The following is a 20,244-nucleotide window of genomic DNA, read 5'->3' as shown; positions in this document are numbered from 1 at the left end:
CACTAAGACAGCCAGCCTTGCTCTTTCTTCACTTTCCATCCACCATGAGAAAAACCTAAATGCCACCCATTCAATGACCCACGGACGATTAAGTTTCACCTGGGAAATCATGGATTTTAGTTTTAGTGTCCCACCCCAAAATTTTCAGTGGCCCCATCTGGGCACCCCTGTGAAAAATTTCTGGAGGCGCCATTGCCATGGCCAATATACTAATAAAGGAGAATTACAATGTCATGCAGTTTAGCATAGCGTTACCTCTGAGATATGGATGATGGTTCCATTGGCCGGTCTAACAAATACAGGCCGGTTATCATTGACATCTATGACCATGATGATGAGGTCCGCCGTTGCCCACAGGGGGGGACGACCCTGGTCTGTGGCCACCACAGTGAGGTTGAAGTGCTCAGATGATTGAAGCAGACGACGAGAACGAACAAGTCCAGTGTTTGGATCCAGGGAAAAGGCATCTGAAAAGAGACAGCCGTATTGAGAATGAGTTTCTTTTTCAACAATTCTTGAAATGCAATTTCAATTTTCTTCCATACTATAGGCACCCCAAAATATTGGCACTTTCAGATCCTAGCAAGTGGTTGTGGATATTCTCACCGGAATGGAACCCCAGCAGGCTGTAGAGTACCGCACCATTTTCACCTTCATCCAGATCCGAAGCCTTCACAGTTATCACTGATGTTCCGCTGGGCTCATTTTCAAACACGCTTGTGGTGAAAACTCGCTCCGAGAATCGCGGCCGATAATCGTTGACATCGAGAATTGTCACGAGGACCTAAAGATCAACAATGAGACGATTGACATATGTCTTCCTAGAGAGAAACAGGCTTACCAACATCATATTAAGTTATTCCTCAATGTATTTAGTTTTATTTTTCCACTGTTTGCAATGCAATATTTACCTGGACAGAGTTCTCCCGCCTGTTGTTTGAACTGCCACCAGGGTTATCACGGGAAACGGCAGTTAGGGTGTAGTGGTCTTTTGTCTCTCTATCCAAGGGAGAGAGGATGTAAATCTCCCCCTGAAACACAAGTGGAAGACTGACTGTGAAACAATGCATTTTTAAATTTTGTACTTTTTAAAGAGAACTCACAGTGGTTGGTCGGATGCCAAATTTGCCCTCCCCGTCTACTAAGCTGTACTCGACAACAGCAAAGAGACCTGAATCGGCATCTGTTGCCCTAACTCGAACAATGGTAGTGCCAAGGTCCACGTTTTCAAAAACGGGCTCCTACAGAAAAAGGGATATACTAATAATCATCCAAATTAAATACATTGTTATGCGACTTTTGTTTTAATTCATCAGTTAAGAGATTAGTCTTCAGTACTTGATACGATGGTTGCTGGAAGACTGGGTTGTTGTCATTGACATCCACAATGCGTAGGTAAACGGGCAACTCCGCAATCCGAGGAGGACTTCCGTGGTCCCTTGCCCGAATAGTGAAATTAAGCCATTGCACTTGTTCAAAATCCACCGTTTGGTTGGCTACAATTTTTCCTAAGTATGCGAGAAATTGGCAGTTACTGTCGATTTGAGCCGGTACCTGCTATTAAGCCCCTTCGGGTGTGGTGGTTGGAATACCAGTGGAAGGATCCTCCAGTCTGACGTAGCCTCCCCGTGGTAAATGGAGCAGTTGATAGATCACCTGGCCATTAGGGCCTTTATCTGGGTCCACAGCTGACACGGAGAGCAGCGTTGTGCCCGGCTGGGCTCCTTCCAATATCTTCTCTGTGAAATTGGTTACTCCAAACGGACGGAAACGAGGAGCGTTGTCATTCACATCCAAAACGTTGATGGTAAGTCTTGCTAAGGGGGAGTAAACAAACAACCGTTCATTATTTTAAGGCAATTCTAATGGGCTACTTACTATCTTGGGTCATAAATAGAAGCTGGCCTCACCATTTGGGACACTGCCAGACTTGTCAATAACCTCACTGGCATTATCGTGGACAGAAACGATGATCTCAAAAGTAGCTACCTGTTCTCGGTTGAGCGGATTGCGAACAAACACAGCACCTGAAATTGAAGAAACAGTGATTAATTCGTTACAAAAATTGCTTTTGTTATTACGTAACAGCGAAATCAACCACAATAATTCCTAACCAGTGTGTAAATCGATTCCAAAGGACTCCTGCAGGCCATCCACGGGGTTGTTCCCATCATCCTTCGCTTCCACTGAGATAATATAATACTCCAGTCTGGGATAGAGGTCAGGATCCTCAGCCGTCAACGTGGCAATCACCACTCCGGGTGGTGTGGACTCGTTGACATTGATCATGGTTAGAGGCTCTATAAAACGCGGTCGTGAGTCATTGACGTCATCCAGGATGACCGTTAGAGTGGCCGTGCCAGACAGGGGTGGCGTGCCACGATCGGTTGCCATGACAACCAAGCGGTAGGACCCACGCTCTTCCCTGTCCAGGGTGGTGTTGCCAACTAAAACGGCACCGGAGAGGGCGTCCACCACGAAGCGGTCCTGAGCACCGCTTACCAATCTGTACATGAGCCATCCATTTGAGCCGGAGTCAGCGTCGATGGCGGACAGCTGCGTCACCACCACACCTAGACAAAACACACGAAGCCGAAACTCCAAATGGTTCCCTCCTTTTCCATTTATTGCCACGCTATCCAGAATCTACGCACCAGTGGGGCTATTCTCAGGGAGTCGCACACTGAAACTGGCAGGGTTAAAAACAGGAGGGTTGTCATTCTGATCCAGGATTGTCACAGTGAGCGGAACGCTGCCGTTTAATCCTCCAACGTCCTCCGCAACCAGGACCAACTCGATCCGAGGCTCCTGAAATGCCTCGCGGTCCAACTTGGCACCTGGTAGCACACTGATAACTCCTATGAGAAGAAAGGAAAACAGACATTTTCTAACAGTCTTCACTACTCTGTTCCCCTTATTGTACTTACCCGTTTTAGCATCCACAGTGAAAAGGTCCACCCTGGCACCCAGCAGGCGATACTTCACGACTGCATTGGCTCCAATATCTTTATCCACAGCCAGAATGGGTCCGTTCAACACCGTTACATTACTGCCTAAGGGGTGGACAGAAGGCAAAATGTTAACACTTTCCAGGGAGTTATTGATATTAAATTTTCTATTTCACAAACTGCTAAAACAGAGACTCTCTGACCTGACCAAGCAGTGAATGAGGTTACCTTTTGAATACTACATGGCTATCCTTGAAAGGGTTAAAATCCAATATTAAATTGAGGTAAAGTGGATTATCTATCAGTCAAAATACATTAGGAAAATAAATGGTGTAGTGTAGTTCTTTAAGTGAAAGAAAATTTCAGTTTCTATTTCACAACTTTACACCTTGAACTAAAATATAGCATGATCACAGGAAATGGTGCAGACATGTTAACACTTTTTTTGTTCTTTAGCCAAAAGCTCACTGCAAACTCACAGACGAGAAAACATACATATACGCAGAGGTGCTACCTGCCACAGAGTTTTCTGTGATTTCAGCCCTGTAACTATTTCTGGTAAATCCAGGTCTGTTGTCATTCTCATCCAGTATTGTGATCACCAAGAAGTCTGAATCCTGTGTAAGAGAAGAAAAACGAGTGAAGAAATCGAGGAATATTACAAAAAAAAAAATCAGGGAAGCGAATGATTGTCTTTCACAGCTCTGAGGCCAAATTACACTATTATGTAAGAGATTACCCTGCGAGCGATGCGAGGGTTCTCTGGGTTGTCTTTGACAGTGATGGTGAGTCTGTATTCAGCCACTCGCTCTCTGTCAAGCGGTCTATTCACCTGCACCACACCTGACTGGGAGATACATATACAAGAATTATTGCCGTTAAGCAATTACATTTTTTGTATTTTCCGTATATTTTGCATGTAAAAAAGTCCCTTGGAGAAATGGGAAATAGCTGTTTGCTTCACCCACTGTATCATTGATGTAGAAGGCTCCATACAGATTGCCAGCAGTGATGTTATAGGACAGCAACGCGTTGCGCCCGCTATCCGCATCTCTAGCTCTGACGCGTGCCACGGATGTGTGTATAGAGGCGCCTTCGCCCACACTAGCGTTGTGAGGCAGGTTTAGGAGGACGGGGTCGTTGTCGTTGATGTCTCGAACATGCACGCCTACGACAACCTGTGGAAAAACAACATAAGCGCATTAACACAAGAAGTACAGTAGAAACATGTGATGTGCCGATCTGATACTCAATATCGTAGTATTTCTGGAGTATCGGACACTATCGGATTTGGTCACCAGCTCAGATTTTTGACTGCTGTGAATTAAACAACCTTGACAAACATGTTCATTTTGTGGGACTATTTCTCGTTAGAAGCTAATGATGAAAACAGTGCATCATGTAATGTATGTTAACAGACCATTTTGGATATATATCAGAAAGGACCACTCCACTTTAATGCAAAAATATGATTTGTCATTTACTGGTTGCAATATTTTTCCATTATTTTTATGGTCCTAGAAGTATGGGTTTCAGATAGGCATGAAAAACATTAACAAAAAAAAAGATCATATTGTAAAAAAAAATACTAATTCTACAACAGAATGTCCCTAGTCGAAACTGTCATGTCTCTAATTTTTCTCATGACTTTCTACTTACATGCCTACTACCTTAACTTTAAAAAACAAAATCATTTTGCATAACAGTGGTGCTAACAATTTTTCTTAACAGCAATGTAACAACATTTTTTTCAAGTTAATACATTTTTCTGTTGAAGAAAATAATCAGTTCTGCTAAGCCAAAAGACATTGCGGTGGCAAATTGTGAACGTGTCAGAATGCTTGCGTCGTGTGAACCCACCGAGCTGTTGCGCGACGGCGTACCGAGGTCTCGAGCTGTGACGGTAATGTTGTAAAAAGCCGTTGTCTCCCTATCCAATTCCACATCTTTCCTCACTCGAAGTTCCCCTTCCACGGGAGAGACCATGAACTCGTCTTGGAACACAAGACAGATGGTTGCTCAGTAATCCCGCTAAATAATTGATAACGTAGCAGTTCATAAAGAGAGCACATCAAATACTAACTTTGGTGATCTCCACCAGTGATGCTGTATTCCACTTTTCCATTCAGCCCTGAATCGTCATCACTTGCTCTGAGTGTCCAGACCCGAGGACCAGGCTGACCCTCGGTCACCTCAAAGGGCCCCTCATAGGCTCTGGGGAAAGTGGGTGTCACGTCATTAATGTCTAGGACGTTTACCAGGACCTACGGTAGAAAAGGAAAATGTCAAATCATCAAATTGTGTTGGTTGCGTGCAACCCATAAAGCATCATAATATATTTTTATGGCAATACTATACTACTTTAAACAGACATCTTGCGAAGAAGTTTTAAAGACTTGAGTTTCATTTTCTTTTTAAATTATATTTGCGTCTTAACAGAGATTAAAATGTCAAAAATTACCGTTGTGCTCGACGTCAAACGATGAGCGGGATTCGGACTCTGATCTGTCGCCGTGACCACTAGCGCGTAATGTCCATTGCTGATCTCAAAGTCAAGTTCCTTCACAGCTGTGATCCTGCCCTGAAAGTACAGAGTGGGTACATGGGTAAACATTTAAACATTTTCATTCCCACAAAAGGACGAGCTCAGGAATGATCAATATTTACGCTCACCGTTTTGCTATTTATGTGAAAAGTCTGTGCTAGGTTGCCATGAATAATGGCGTATCGCAACGTGCCATTCAGATCCTCATCTGGGTCAATGGCCGTAACCGTAGCGATGGTGGCGCCCACCGTGTCAGGCCCCTCGCTCAGTACGGTGACATATTCCTCCTCTGGAAATTCAGGAGCGTTGTCATTTTCATCCACAATGTGAACATTAATGGTGGTGGAGGTCTGCAGGAGAAAAAAGCATCACTATTACAAAACCATTTGTTAAAAAAAGGAGCAATTATTAATATTTAATGATTAGCATTGTATTTTTAATATAATTTTTACAAGAAAATGTTACTATAAGATATATTAATGACATTAAAATGAATACAAAGTGAAATGCACGCTAGTATCTATCAGGGATAGGCTTGAGCACCCCTGCGGACTTTGTGATAAGAGAAGTGGAAAATGGATGAATAAATATAATCATTCAAAATATTGAATATTTTTATTTAGGAAATATTTTTCCTATAGAATAAATATAATGGAAATGAAAATGGATCACAAAAAAATAAGAGGAAGTTTTGGACAATTTTAAAGTCAGCAATGATTTCTAGATATTCAAAAGTTTTAGTTTTGATGCAGAGTTAAGCCAGGCAAAAATAATTGGACGTCCACCGCCGTCAACGGGGACAAATGAGTTAAACGAGTGCCCTTTAAGGGGAAAAAGTCACAAATTGTGCATGCTCATGCTCAACAATAATTATTTTAAACGATAATACAATGACGGTTTACATCAATTCATACTTATATTTTTTGATAATGAAATCGTATCCAACTAGTATACATATGTACTATGTTTGTGTCGCGTATCAAGTATTCGAGTGGAGTGGGCGTGGCCGGCGCACTTCACTAAACTGATGGACGTTTACGTCACGCGACTTGAGATCGTCGATGCCCACAAACTTTCAAACTCAGAAGCGGACACGCAAGTAAGCGACACGGGTCAATTCTCCGATGCAAATAAGGGTGAAACTCAAATTCTACTCTAGCGGGATCCATAACAACACAGTTTGAAAACGCCATCTTTGTGCCACAAAGTCCCGACAAGAATGGAATCCGGATTACTTGGTCCTAAAGCGAAGTTGTTTTGGCTTGTTCTGTTTACAAGTGGAGGTGAGTTGATCAATTGAGACTGAGCGGGCGTGTGGCAGCTTGTTGACACTTTTGCCCCTTGTCACAGCGAATTTTGTTCACCATAAAGATGCTGCAACTTTGCTTTGTAGATGATTTTGTGCGTCTTTAAGTCAGGCGCAATACAAGTTTGGGGATGTGCAGCCCGGTATTTTCTTAATAAACTTTAAGCGCTCATATGCGTGAAATAATACTTTTTTTATCATGTGGTCACTTTCTTTCATGATCATTTCTATAAAATATATAGGTGAGAGCTTATCTTTTCCAATCATTTAACTTTATATTGAAAACATCATATTCAAGATAAGCAAATCTATAGAAAACAGTAAAGAAAAGTAAGGTAGAACATGCAAGCTCAAAATCTTAAATTGAATAGACTACAAAAGTAGTTCTAACAACTTTATTATAGAAACAAAACTATGAACAAAAAGTCCTTTTAAAAATTTACAACCAGGAATATCTATATCCCATAACGCATCCTAAAATGAATGTACTAAATATTGTTCTCCATGGCATCTTAGTGATGATTATGACTTTTTGGTAGTGCTGGGCCAAAATACCTGTACTATAATGAAACGTCTTTGTCAAGGACTTTGTCATGCAAGTTTAGGCAGCTGACAGTGTTTTAGTGAGAAGGGCCAGCTGTTGCCTTGAGGCGCAGGGTGCTGACACCTCACGGCCACTTTACGCCTGGAGCATTACCCTCTCGTTTATTCCAATGTGAGGATTCAGATATGACAATATGGTCATTTAGAAGGCATCCTGTGGAAACTGATGAGGCTAATTTAAAAAAAAATGTCCCCCAGGGTGCCCGCCTCCCTCTCTACACAGCCTTGTTGTGTCTTATTTGTCCTGCCGTTTCCCTTCCTCTGAGCCCAAACAGCTGCTTGTGCCACTGTCACTAATGGCCTTCTCCTCAACCAACCATGGCCTGAAACAAACAATCAGTGATTTGAAGAGGAGATAAACATTTTGCTTCCCAAGCAGCTCAGTGACGCTCCAAAAAAAGACAAATGAGCAGCCCACATGCAACCTTGTCTGCTCTTCCCTCCCTCCCTTTAACAACATGCAACGCATTGATTGTCTGTGCAAAATAAGTCAATATTTGGGGACAGTGATTGAAAATAGTTTCCTGGGTCAGTCCCATCAACAGGATGTGGCCTGAGGGAGTTTTTCTCTATAAGGCAGGATGTGAGTATAGTGAGAAGACGCCCTGTGTTGTACTTTTAGGGTATCATATTTGTTAAAGGACTGCAAGTGGATACTATACATCCAGAAAGCCATCGCTCTGCTAGAAAGTCTCTCACTGGTTATTTGACTTGGTTTGAAAGAACAACATGGACCGTCAATGTTAAAACCTTGACTCGCAGTAACAACAACAACAATCCAGACGCCACATGGAAGAACCAAAACTCTTAGTCAGAGACTATTGGCTGACACATCACCTCAATTTTCCATATTGTGAGCCATGAAAAATAATTAGCTTTGCCTTTGTTTTTGTTTCTACCAGAGGTTTCAGCTAAAACGGTTGGTGTGTGTTGAAGGGATATTCTGGCAGCCTCCTGCTGGTTTCATTAACCCTTAATAGTCTCTAATTCATTTGCATTTGTAGGAGGTGTGAAAAGGAGTTGACACTTGAGTAAATATAGTGAATTCTCAGGGAAATGTTACTCGATGTGCCAGGTGGTCATTTGTGTTGTCGCAGGACCTTTTTGGTAGGAGCTAAAATTAGCTCACCAGTGTCCAAATTAACTTTGGAGTAATGTGGCCAATCATGTGGCTCTAAACAGTCTGACAGATGCAAAAAGTGGGCTAATGGACCATCACAATCCAAAATTTAACATTATAACAAAGGCCAAACCCGAATGCCGGGTGGATGCGAAACTGTTTAAAAGAAATACCTAACTGACCCGTAACCCCAGTTTGATTGATACTTGGGAAAACACCCCCCACCACACCTACAGCATGACATTAGATACTGCCTGTTGTGCTAATATTCAAATCAGATGATGATTCTAAAAGGATACTTGTTTGAGTCTCCCCAAAATTTGCTACTGTTGTCCAGATGTACATTTAGGAGAATACGTCAATAGTTAACCAAAGAAAGCATGGAAGAGTTGCCAAAACGTAGCTAAAAAGCAGAATGCAGGGTGGGATTGAAACAAGAGTGGACAAGAGCTTCCCCTCCTATTGTCCCTGCACAGTGGCAGGAACAGCCATGGGGCCAAGATTCACTTTAATCAACCCTCCATGGACTTCCTATGGCCTCTAGCGTACAATGGCTGGTGTAGAGTTCACCTCTGTACCACACGTTTCCATTTAAACATACATACCACATGCCATCTTATCAATACCCTGATATCAAATCTAGCAGAGTTCCAAACTTTTTGAAATGCCGAGGCATTCATGGGTTTTCCTTCCACTCCATGGTTGCAACAAGTTGTGCCCAAAGATGACAGCAGATGGTAAACACCTGCAGTCGACTCCCCTGGAGTGGAGTGTGAGTTTGCAGGCGACCTGTTTGACATGCTCCGAGAAGAAAACCAGCAGCTATATTTCCGTATGATTTGCTGTAGTTGTCGGTAGCAAGAAGCCAGCCGAGCGGGAGGAAGGAGGAGGAGAAGAGTCTTGTTTGTGTGGCATGACAGTTCAGGAAGGATGTCCACTCCTCAAATCGTGACACACCCACATCTAAAATCTCCATAGCATCAGTGCTAATAATGCATAAATATAGACCCTTTCGCTTGTCCTCATGCCATTTTCAGAGGACCAGAATTGGATAAAAACAAGTTAAGATGGCAAAATGGTGTTCATTTATTTGTAAGTACTACCGCATATGCTAACATTGTCAATACAACGTGATCGCTTAATGCCAGCCTTGACATTTTCTATGACTGCGAATACACAGTAGATTTTCGCAAAATGTTCAGCAACAGCTAAAACATTCAGAAAATCACAACCAAAACAGCTCAATTCATCATATTGAATGACCATATTTTATATTAGTTTATGTAAAACAGAATATTTATCATTTTTGCAACCTTATTTTGTGCCGTGTAAAAGATTTTCACAAAAAAGGCATTGTATTTTTTGTCTTTCACTTCGTTCCATACATTGCTTTGCAAATTCTTATAAAAATACTAAGATAGATAAATGTAATAGATTTTCCAAGGCATCAGATTAAGACATTTCTTCCAAATCATGTCACTGAGACTCACATGCAAAAATACCATGTTATTGTCCCATCACTCATTCAGAAAATTACAAAAAACACTGTACTTAGGAAAATACTTTTAGATCCGGATAGAATCCCATTTCTTAAATAATTCAAGTCGTCATGGGAATGGAATGAAGTGAGCCATACCTAAAATAAGAACGGCACAGTTCTAAAATAGCAGACCTAATAATATTATCCTAAGCAGTTGCACCTTAATCACCGAGTTGATAATCTGTGTATGCTCCTGTGCTAAAGTGACGAACAGGATGTGGTGAGAACTGTGGCAAGACACGCTTCGAAAAGCAATGTGTTTTTGGTTTCTGAAATGTACACGAATTGCAGCACAACAATCTGTCTACTGTTTCACGAGAGTAGGCCGGTCACCACTTTGCCGTGGTCAGTGGTGTTTGTAGGGGAGACCACAATTCAATCCCGCCCAAGCAAAAATAGCCGTGTTTAGAAAATGAAAATACGCATAAACCACACACATAGCACTGTTTTGAAAACTGCACAGATGAAGTAGAGTTAAACTATTTACTCTCTCTATAACCACATATGACACACTCACATTCCACACTCAACACAACTGGCAGTAAAGAAATGCCTACTTCGGGTAATAAAACTCAGATTTTGTCTCGTCAACACCGCCGACTGTGAGCACTACCAGATGTAAACACAAGTTTTGTTAGAGCCTCACAGGCCACAAAGCAAAGAGCAACTCATTCTTGAGCATTCCCTTAATACCAAAGTGGGCTTTACAAGTCACGCTTTGGGTGTGAGGACCAACTAAATGATTGCAGTCAGCGTCTGCTTGAGGTTTACGCTTAACCACCGACTGTGTACAGATGACTGATCGTTTTATTCTTAACCCCAATATATTGTTTCCCATCAGTAGTTATAGTCTGGCATCAATACAATTTTTTTAATTTCAGACAGTGCTCAAACACAAATACTGTATCAAAAAGAGGAAGCATAGAGCACGGATCAACAACTCACAAAAACCAGGAAGTGCTGAAATAGGGCATGGGATGTTGTTGCACTTTGTAAGAACTTTAAATCCCAAAGGCTTGCTAGTTGGTATTGTTTGTGTTTGCATGGTATGCACGTTTGTTTTGACAGGTGTTATCGATGCTTACGTTGTTTCTTTAATGTACAGTATTTGCTGTATTTCATATGATGTGTAAAGTGTTTTGTGTTTCATTTTTTTTCTCCGGTCTTTGGGCACTGTGCACTGAGGCAATGGTTAATTGCCACAGGATATAAACTCGTTCTCTATTTCCTTATTTGATTCTAACAGGAAACATACTTGGAATTGAATTGCCTCATGGAATTCAACAGCAGTTCCTCATGAATTTAATGTATTGTATTTTTTTCTTTCCAGCTACTGGTATGACGTCCAGTTCCGTCTCTTCATTGACTATTTCTGCCCCTCACTTAATCTGGAGCTGTCCAGAAGGAGCAACTTTCAAACCGGTCTGCGCTGAAACGGGGGCTCCATCGGCCTCCTCTGACATCTTAAAACACGCCTGGCTTTTCACACCACACAGCGACAAACACTGCATGCCGGTGGGCCCGCGTCACATGACGTACGGTCACCCACATGGAAACCACAGCTTGCCACCAGGAGTCAAATTTGGATATTCACACAACAACTTCTGGATGGTTCTGCAAAATGTGACAATTGCTGACCAGGGACGATACTGCTGCATTGTCCGAGATTTGCACCAGGACCATAAACAAACGAGCCTTGTACAAAGTTCCCACAGTCATGTTATACTCCATATTACACCACGTAAGTATAATATAGTAGCAATGAGTCACTTGTTTTAGATTTATTGAGTTTGCGATTGATCTTATTTGCAAATCCCATCTTTCCTGTACAGGAAGAGATTGGTCTCAAGAATGTTCATTCATCGATCCTTCGCTTCCTGGAGGTTTGTCATCCTACTTCAACCCTCTTATAAATGAGTCTGTTTACCTAGGAGGAGTGTGACAATATAGAGCAAAATTATTTATCATTTTAACTGGAAAATAACGGGACCAAGTGGCTCCTACCAAAATGTTCTACTAGACCAACATGTTCCAGTAGAATAATCTTCGTAGATTGATTTCCTGACCATCTCAATCGCTGTTGTATGCCATATTGTGGGAATAACCATTTCCGTGATATTACTCCCATTGTTTCTGCTCTATTTTCAGGGGCTGTGCCAGTGGCTCTGGCCATAGCAGCCTGCATCCTGGCTCTACTTTCGCTGCCCATCATTTTGCTACTCGTCTACAGACAGAGGCAGGGCAACCATTCGAACAGACGTACGTCTTTTCCACATGTCACACCAACAACACCTTACGCTTGGTCTAACTCCAGCCCAAACAATACAAAGTGAAGCACAAACAATTCCACGTCAATCGCCCTCAATATTTTCCTCTAGTGCTTTGTCTGAGAACATATTTCCCGTCTGTAACTCACATCAAGTGAGCCCAGAGGGAAACCTCTTCACACACGATATGTGCCGTTCTTCTTTGTTTCACTTTATTCACAATAACCTGCTTCCTATTTCCTCTTTCCCAGGTGCACAAGAGCTGGTGAGGATGGACAGGTATGTTTTCCCACAGTCTGCTAGGCAGCTGCTCTTCCGGGACGTGTTTCATTAAACATCTGGTCTTTTAAAGATGTTACACATTTAGTCAATCTGTAGTGCTTGCCTAGGCGTTAGATTGGACACAAATAAACAAGCATAGAGACATTAAGACCAAGAATACAATAAAATATGAAAATGTTCCATATTTTCATACTACATATTGTGTGTCTTCAGTGAAGCTCAGGGCCACGAGAACCCAGTGTTTCTTAAAGAATCCCCAAGAGTGAAGACCCGTACCGTTGCTCAAATTATGACAAGGCAGTCTTCGGGGACAGGCCACCATCTGTTGTCTGAACCAGGAACCCCCATGACTCCTTCTGCACAGGGGGATATTTTCTTTCCGTTAGAAGGTAAGAGAATCCTTATTTCTAGACTTGTTAGGTGATTTCATTCTGGCCTAATAAGAGGCTAACACTCAGGCTAGGAGTCAAAAGAAATGAAAATCTGATGTCGATTCAGGGACCTAGATGGCCTAAGGTTCAAGACTGCTTGTGTTATAAACTAGAGAACTTTGCTGACTATGAAGTCAAAAGCCTACTGAAATGGTTCTATTTCTCGTCAACCATTATTACTGAGAAGTACAAAAGAATGACTTGGAATTCATGTTTCAAAATTATAATGACAACAGCCTCTGATGCAATTGAAGAGTAACCATTGTCTGGAAATGTTGAAATGTCCCATATTTGCTGGAAGTGTCGGTGAATTCTTGTGCAAAATTGCGTGTTCACACTCAAATGAGACGGGCTTGCAACAAATGTGACTCACAACCCCAAAAGTTGGATTCTTCCCTATTAAACAGCTGAGATCTCCACTTTTTTTAAAAACGTTATCAATGCATTGTTAATCTTAAGTACTATCTTTTCTGGCAGCAATGCATGAGTTTACAAAATACAAATACGGACAAGCTACTATCTGAAAAAGAGAAAATACAACCCACAACACTAGCAATTGGATTTTTCCAGCCATTCTTCATATCCCTCACTTGTTGAAATTTGTGATTTATATAACATAAACCAATCTGACATCACTGTTTTTGTTGCGTACATAAAGCCAAACTTCAGCTTTCTTCTTCGTCTTTTTGGCTTACTGACCTTAAGATGAGAGGAACTTTCTGCGTATCGGGTTCCTCTTATTGTCAATATGGTGCAATTCAGATTTTTTTTTAAAAGAAGTGTTTTCAGTTGCTTAAATGATTGCTAGATAAACATATTTGCCAGGATAATAGCAGTGGTGGATAGAATAAACCTAAATAGTAGCATTTTGTTCGACTAGCATTTTTATTCTCCTTTTGAGCACAGAAAGTATTAATGATGGTTTTATTAGAATTTCAGGTTATACTGTTTGGGTTTAAACGAACTGGACAAAAAACATTCAGGAACACTGACTTTAAAACTAGATTTTACGACATTATTTAAATGTCCACTTTTGCTAACAATCAAAGTACATGACAATAGTTTTTTCCCCATTTCCATTGATTGTTTGCAATATGGAGTTTGAATCGCACTTTGAGGTATAGCTGCTATCATGCCTTTGCTCTTACCAAACTTTTTCCCTCCATCTATTCCAGATACAATCCCCGAGTCTCCAGACACCCTTCTATTTTAAAGAGGGCCGAGACTCCCTCCTTGCGCTAACTGCTGACCTGGAAAGAGCTTTGCAACTTTTTCTCCTCCTCTGTGCCTGCAGAGCAACGTTCCCTCTCAGTCTGTCTCACAATTACCTCTACCGGGAATGTCGTCTGCGCACTGTTTGGTCTGCTGGAGGTAACGGAGCGAGTATGTTTAGAAATCAAACACGCTTTTCTGCACCTGCAAAAACTGGAGTCTAGAAGCAAGCTGTGATTGTGAACTCTAGTGTTGTGGCAGGGATGAAGGTACACCCCATCTAAACACTGACTATGGGTGTGGGTGGAGTCCACTTTGATACTGTGGAGTGTTTGAGAGTGGGTTCGAGTTAGAGTTACAGTCAGGAAGTCATCAAAATAGATTTACTCACTTGTGAGGGTTTGATTTTCTTCACTCGAAGTAGTCAAAAAATTGCAGTGACCTTGGATAGGATCATAAGTGCTAGGAATTGTTATTTTGATGCTTTTTAAAAAAAGTTGTATTTTGTTATCTTTGAGAAAAAAATAATTGTCATGTATATTTTGCTGATTATCCCAGAATATTTACAAGAATAATATAAGGCATTTAATCACTGTCTGGTGGTGGATTTTTATTTTTTTAAATGTTGGAATTGGGTTCAATGGGGGAAAATGTGGTTCCATTGAAGTATATATTTGACAGTGAAGGGAAAATGTAGCCATTGTGTGAAAGAGTTGTTGTGTGGCAGGATTTCAATGTATAATTTGCTTCAGGTTATTAGAAGAGAATATTATGTACATATGTTTTATTTTCTTAAATATTCACGTGGCCAAATATTTTATGCTTTGTGCGAGTTGAAAACCCAATGCTCTGCATATTGACCTCAATTCCTCAAATCAATAATAAAAGATGGAGATTTTCCACTTGAACTTTCTGTTTCCTTTTAACAATTTATGTTGCATCAGGAAATACTTGCTGATAATACGCAGACTGTTTACTTTAGTTAAAGTAATCCATTTAAAAGATGGCAACATGGTCAGACATCACATGACATAAATTGAAAGCTCAATGTTAAAAAAAATGAAAATGTTTGAGCTGGAAAAGCAACATTTTCTTCCTCTTTTTTGCAACTTAGACTTGTGGCTTTTTTTGTAAAGGTGTTTCCTGTGTTGTCAGCAACTTCTCATTTTATTTTTCTGTGAAAAGTACTTAGTATATAATGAAGTCTATACGAGCATGTAGGCTGCCTTTGCATTATTCAATATAGAAAATTATAATTTTAGGGCCTAAATGGATCAAAGTGTCTCTTTTCATCATTTTGGTGTCAATTTAAATTAAAATTGATCCAATTTGCTTTCCTCAATCTTATCTTACTTGCCCCAAGTGATCGCAATAGACCATCGAGCGAATGAACAAATTTGTTTCACACTATGATTCCTGAATTAGATGGAATCGTTTGATAAGATCTGCTGTGGTAAACCCATTTTTTGCAACCCACATTGTACTTATGGTTTCCCTTGGACGACTGTGACCGCATATCAATGTTTTGTCTGGCCTACAATGATAATTGGTTTTGAAATCAGAAGACCCTTTTTTCCCTTTATAGGTTTTCTGATAGTAAGAATTTGGATTTTGAAAGGAATCATTGGAAATAATGCAGTTTTATGTTTGTTGCCAGTAGTCAAATACTATAGTGTCACTGCATGTGTTTTTTATTCTTACTGAGAGAGGAGGTGTGCCATCATCTTCCACAGTCACAATAAGTCTGTAGTCCTGCTGCCGCTCTCGATCGGGAGGGGCGGGCCTTGTCACCATCTCCCCCGTCATGCGGTCCATACGGAAGGTCAGGTCTTGGTTTCCGGCAGTGATGTAATAAAACAACATGGCGTTAGGACCCGTGTCCCAATCGGTAGCCATCACTCGCAGGACAGATGTGCCTCCACCAACGTTCTACACGTGAAACCATGAAATAATCAATTGAAATAAATGGAATAAATCCAAGTTTCAGGGTGTTTGAATCATACCTCGCTTATGCTGACGTTGTAGCCCCGTGGACTCTCAATAATAGGTGCATTGTCATTGACGTCTAGAATATTGATGGTGAGGGAGTGGTCTGTATGTCGGGCGGGTGACCCGTTGTCAAAGGCACGCACCTGCAACAGCAAACAGTGCATATCCATATGATTTGGAACTAACCAAACAATGTACTTCTGCCACCCAATAAAAAATAAAAATAAAAATCAGCATAAAATGCTAACATAAATCATGGCGCATTATTGTCTGACCTTGAGCAGATAGCGATCCACAGACTCTCTGTCCAGTGCAGCATTGACATAGACCTCCCCATAGGTGTGGTTCACTGTCTTGATCTTAAACACATCTTCCATATTGCCTGCGACTAAAGTAAAGTTGACCTATGACGACATAAGGAGTAATAAAGAAGTAGAAGAGCCGAGAGACAGACGATGGAAAAGGTCGAATGCTTTCTCTCTCTTTTACCAGTCCGTTCAGTCCTGCATCTCGATCTCTTCCCAGAACTACAGCCACTCTCTTTCCCATGGGGGTGTTTTCTAAAATATCCACCGAAGTATCAGATGTAATGTCAAACTCTGGACTGTTGTCATTTTCATCAAGTATGGTGATTGACACCTTTCAAGGGACACAATTAGATAGATGACTTGTCTTATGATATCAAGGGACACCAGCTGCTGACCACAAGATCTTACCTTCTGTTTTTTCCAATACGAAATGCAAATACAAAAAAATGTCAGTAAGTTCACCACAGCAGATTAATACATCTACCACTTTACAGACATTAAAACGAGACAATTAGTGATTAATAAGCCTTAACCTCTAAAGACCCAGACTCTTGCAAGGCATGCATTTTTATTTTCTCTTTGACATTTAGGTTAATTGGGACCTGATGAGTGTAAAAACAAAGAATTATCTTTTTACATGATGTCGTTTCTGAGATCATAAGTGGACGCCACACCCTTGTAGTCCAAAATTTAACATTGTAGTCTTGTGACAACCAAAAATGTGTCGTCCGCACATGTGGATGCCAGGTCCTACGAGGTTAAGGCAGATTAATTCAGAAGCGACAATCCATACCACAGTTGAATCTTTTTTGGGTCCTCCATCATCCGCTACAACAGTCAGGGTGTACGTGTCCCCCTTCTCTCTGTCGAGCAAACCGGTAACTGTGATCCTTCCCTGAAACATCATAATATACCTCAGCTTTCATCCAAACTCCGAGCGAGACGAGGAAAACAAGCAGTAACATCATTATTAGTCTCACCGTGATGCTGTCTATCTTAAAAAGAGCCAGAGCTGCAGGTGATGTGTCTGGATCAAATCTATAAGTCAGCTGGTTTAAGTTGTCAGCAGACTGGGCCTGCACCTGAACAACTTCAGTCCCCGTGGCAATGTTCTCACGGAGAGACGCCTCGTAACCGGCTGAGAAGAATGCAACCGCCTCATCCAGTTCATTGAGTAGAGTGACATAAACGGTGCAGAAGCCTTGGTGGAAAGGTGGGGCCTGGTCAGTCGCTGAGATGTTCATCAGATAAGTGGTCTTTGTCTCATAGTCCAGGTAATCCACTGTGGTGACCAGGCCCGTGCTGACATCCACTTCAAATTTGTGATTCGAGCCGGAAACTAGGGCATAAGCTACTGCGCCACCATCGCCTGCACAGAAAATAAGAATAGTTCGGATGGACCGGTCAGAGGATATGCATATACTCTTGAGTAGGCTTGGACCTCTCTGCATTGTAGCATCAAACTGAATTGCGGAAGAATCTCACATTCTAACACCATAAATATAGCTACCGTATTTTGCGGTTTAATATACCCCCCATTTAATATACCAGGGTATATTAAACAGCAGGGGTATATTAAATGGCGCACAAACAGGTAGGTACAATCCACTACGCACTCTTTATGCTGTGACGGGGTGCATCAATGTTTTGCCGAATAAAGTCTGACTTGGAATTTTAATGACCTTAAGTATCTATAATTATGCCCCCATGAACACCATACAAATCTTGCCAAAAAGGCTGAGTTGCCGTTTAATATACCCTGGTATATTAAACGGCAGGGGTATATTAAATGGCGCACAAACGGGAGGCTCAAAAAGCAAAAATCATTTAATATACCCAGGTATATTAAACGGCAAAATACGGTAATTATTTTATACGTTCGCACGGTGAATTTTTAGCATTAGTTTTTAATTGATTCAATTTTTCGGCTTCTAATAAAATAATTTGTCAGTTGTTTGCTGGGAATCCTCCTATGGCACATTAAAAAAATATATATATATATATTTTTTTTACTTTTTGTACTACATTATTGCATGAATGGAACGTTCCTTCATTCGTTGCCACCATGCCGCTTCAATTGGATTAGATATGTACTAGTGATAAACAAGACACTCATAATGGAATATAGATGTTTATTTTTTTATTTTAGAGCTTCACTGTAACACAATTCAAATGAGGAAGTGAACAGAGGAAGCATTGAAAGATGCAGTGCCAAATACGAAATATCAAATGTGTATATTATTGACACTCTAAATAAGAAACCAATACAACCATTAAGGAAAAGATATGAAAGGTCTATGAAAACAACATGTGGAGAAAAAAAATCAACCAAATAAATAAAGTTACAGTTCCACAAATAACTTCCTGTTAAATTTACCTGTGTCAGGGTCTGTGGCGCGGACCACAATCACTGACGTGCCAACACCAGCAGTCTCCCTCAGGCCAAGGCGGTTGTACTGTTGCTGAGTAAACACTGGCACCTCATCGTTGGTATCGTCCACATATACTATCACCTGTATCAGTTTCAAGTCATAATTGGAAAGCACTATATTGTCCATACCTGAGCTAAAACTTTCAAGAACTTTTCAGTACAGCATTGGCATTTTGCTGAACTTTTGATTGAAGTAATTCCTACAAGTGTTTACAGAGGAGGATTAGGGACTGGAAATAAAAGTGGCCAAGATTCTGATTTGAAGAATTACGACTTTAGGTCAGAATTCTGACTTGGGCCAGATCACGTTTTCTACTTCATTCTTGGAGTTCAAAGAATAAAGACATCATTTTGAGAATAAAGTTAAAATTTTGCCACCTTTTCTTTTCCCTTGGCCAAATACTCTTCTGTAAATGTCATGAAATTATGTGAAAGGCAAAGCATCTTCATCTACTCACCCGTACAGAACTCCTCATGCTCCCCTCATCACTGTTGTAAGCTTCCACTTCTAATAGATGGGAACTGCTTGTCTCTCTGTCCAAAGCCCGAAGGCCTCTGGTTAGTAGCCCCATTTGTTTGTCAATGCTGAACAGATTTTGACTGTTACCTGTAATAAAACACACACAGGCACACGCGGATTTGTGCACAAAGATTTCATATTGTCCCGGACTCCACCCCTCCATCCACAAGAAACTGGGTGAGTCGCTTTCATCTGTTTGAAATGCAAATGTGATGCAAATTTGAAAGCTGTGAAGATGGATGTTTACTCCTTTTCAGATAGTTACTGAAAATATACCCTAAATATCCATTTGCGCCGTTGATCGCAGAATTTGAAATAAAAGGAGATGTTACATGTCTACTCATGTAACTGGGCACATCGTTTCCTAAACTTTATTGATGAATGGCATGGCACTCATTTGCAGGAGTCATATTTTTTAATAGGAATTTCAACATTTGTGTACAAAGTGTTGTTGTAATCTCTGGCTTTTAATTGTATTAATTGTTCTGCCTATGTGGTGACCAAACATGTATTTTGATTGAATGATGGTGAAATGGATTGATTGCCTATAGCACCTCTGAAGATCTGTCATGGTTCTCAAGTTGGTAGTCATCGTTTTTTTTTTTTAGATTAGATTTTTATTTCATCCCGTATTCGGGAAATTTCGTGGTTGCAGTAGCAAGAGACATAAGACACACAAGACAATGTAGACCTAGGTAAAAACCTTATTTTCATAGTGAGAGCAGCAATGTGAAGTTGTAAA

The 20,244-nt window shown here is 40.9% G+C and overlaps 2 protein-coding genes across 3 annotated transcripts in view; one reads left to right on the top strand and one right to left on the bottom strand.

Annotated features, from left to right (window-relative positions):
• The window catches only part of cdh23 (cadherin-related 23), a 102,639-nt gene that overhangs the window by 7,596 nt on the left and 74,799 nt on the right, over window positions 1-20,244 (bottom strand). For both annotated transcript variants that reach the window (XM_077612592.1, XM_077612591.1), the window contains exons 29-53: window positions 19,441-19,589; window positions 18,929-19,064; window positions 17,532-17,920; window positions 17,345-17,446; window positions 16,733-16,885; window positions 16,519-16,647; window positions 16,258-16,386; window positions 15,956-16,183; window positions 5,622-5,843; window positions 5,410-5,529; window positions 5,032-5,212; window positions 4,809-4,942; window positions 3,917-4,126; window positions 3,688-3,795; window positions 3,463-3,565; window positions 2,928-3,053; window positions 2,655-2,858; window positions 2,115-2,573; window positions 1,911-2,027; window positions 1,593-1,817; window positions 1,339-1,508; window positions 1,104-1,241; window positions 912-1,031; window positions 607-784; window positions 256-467 (exon numbers count right to left, since the gene is read on the bottom strand). In XM_077612592.1, the coding sequence (XP_077468718.1) occupies window positions 256-467; window positions 607-784; window positions 912-1,031; window positions 1,104-1,241; window positions 1,339-1,508; window positions 1,593-1,817; window positions 1,911-2,027; window positions 2,115-2,573; window positions 2,655-2,858; window positions 2,928-3,053; window positions 3,463-3,565; window positions 3,688-3,795; window positions 3,917-4,126; window positions 4,809-4,942; window positions 5,032-5,212; window positions 5,410-5,529; window positions 5,622-5,843; window positions 15,956-16,183; window positions 16,258-16,386; window positions 16,519-16,647; window positions 16,733-16,885; window positions 17,345-17,446; window positions 17,532-17,920; window positions 18,929-19,064; window positions 19,441-19,589 (4,442 nt within the window). The remainder of the gene's footprint in view (window positions 1-255; window positions 468-606; window positions 785-911; window positions 1,032-1,103; window positions 1,242-1,338; window positions 1,509-1,592; window positions 1,818-1,910; window positions 2,028-2,114; window positions 2,574-2,654; window positions 2,859-2,927; window positions 3,054-3,462; window positions 3,566-3,687; window positions 3,796-3,916; window positions 4,127-4,808; window positions 4,943-5,031; window positions 5,213-5,409; window positions 5,530-5,621; window positions 5,844-15,955; window positions 16,184-16,257; window positions 16,387-16,518; window positions 16,648-16,732; window positions 16,886-17,344; window positions 17,447-17,531; window positions 17,921-18,928; window positions 19,065-19,440; window positions 19,590-20,244) is intronic.
• vsir (V-set immunoregulatory receptor) lies at window positions 6,529-14,856 on the top strand. The gene is made up of 7 exons (XM_077613339.1): window positions 6,529-6,776; window positions 11,393-11,803; window positions 11,895-11,945; window positions 12,211-12,321; window positions 12,581-12,608; window positions 12,825-13,000; window positions 14,218-14,856. The coding sequence occupies exons 1-7, from the start codon at window positions 6,713-6,715 to the stop codon at window positions 14,253-14,255; spliced, it is 879 nt and encodes a 292-aa protein (XP_077469465.1). The 5' UTR covers window positions 6,529-6,712; the 3' UTR covers window positions 14,256-14,856.

Source organism: Stigmatopora argus, chromosome 11 (genome assembly GCF_051989625.1).
Source record: "Stigmatopora argus isolate UIUO_Sarg chromosome 11, RoL_Sarg_1.0, whole genome shotgun sequence".
Lineage (NCBI taxonomy): Eukaryota > Metazoa > Chordata > Actinopteri > Syngnathiformes > Syngnathidae > Stigmatopora > Stigmatopora argus.
This window is presented reverse-complemented; position numbering and strand designations above follow the sequence as displayed.

What these genes read in the sequence shown, in the direction of transcription:
- vsir (XM_077613339.1), top strand. Translation starts at nt 6,713, where the DNA reads ATGGAATCCGGATTACTTGGTCCTAAAGCGAAGTTGTTTTGGCTTGTT. An exon ending in TATACTCCATATTACACCAC is followed by an intron (nt 11,804 to 11,894) that starts GTAAGTATAATA and finishes TTTCCTGTACAG; the next exon opens with GAAGAGATTGGTCTCAAGAA. An exon ending in GGGCAACCATTCGAACAGAC is followed by an intron (nt 12,322 to 12,580) that starts GTACGTCTTTTC and finishes CCTCTTTCCCAG; the next exon opens with GTGCACAAGAGCTGGTGAGG.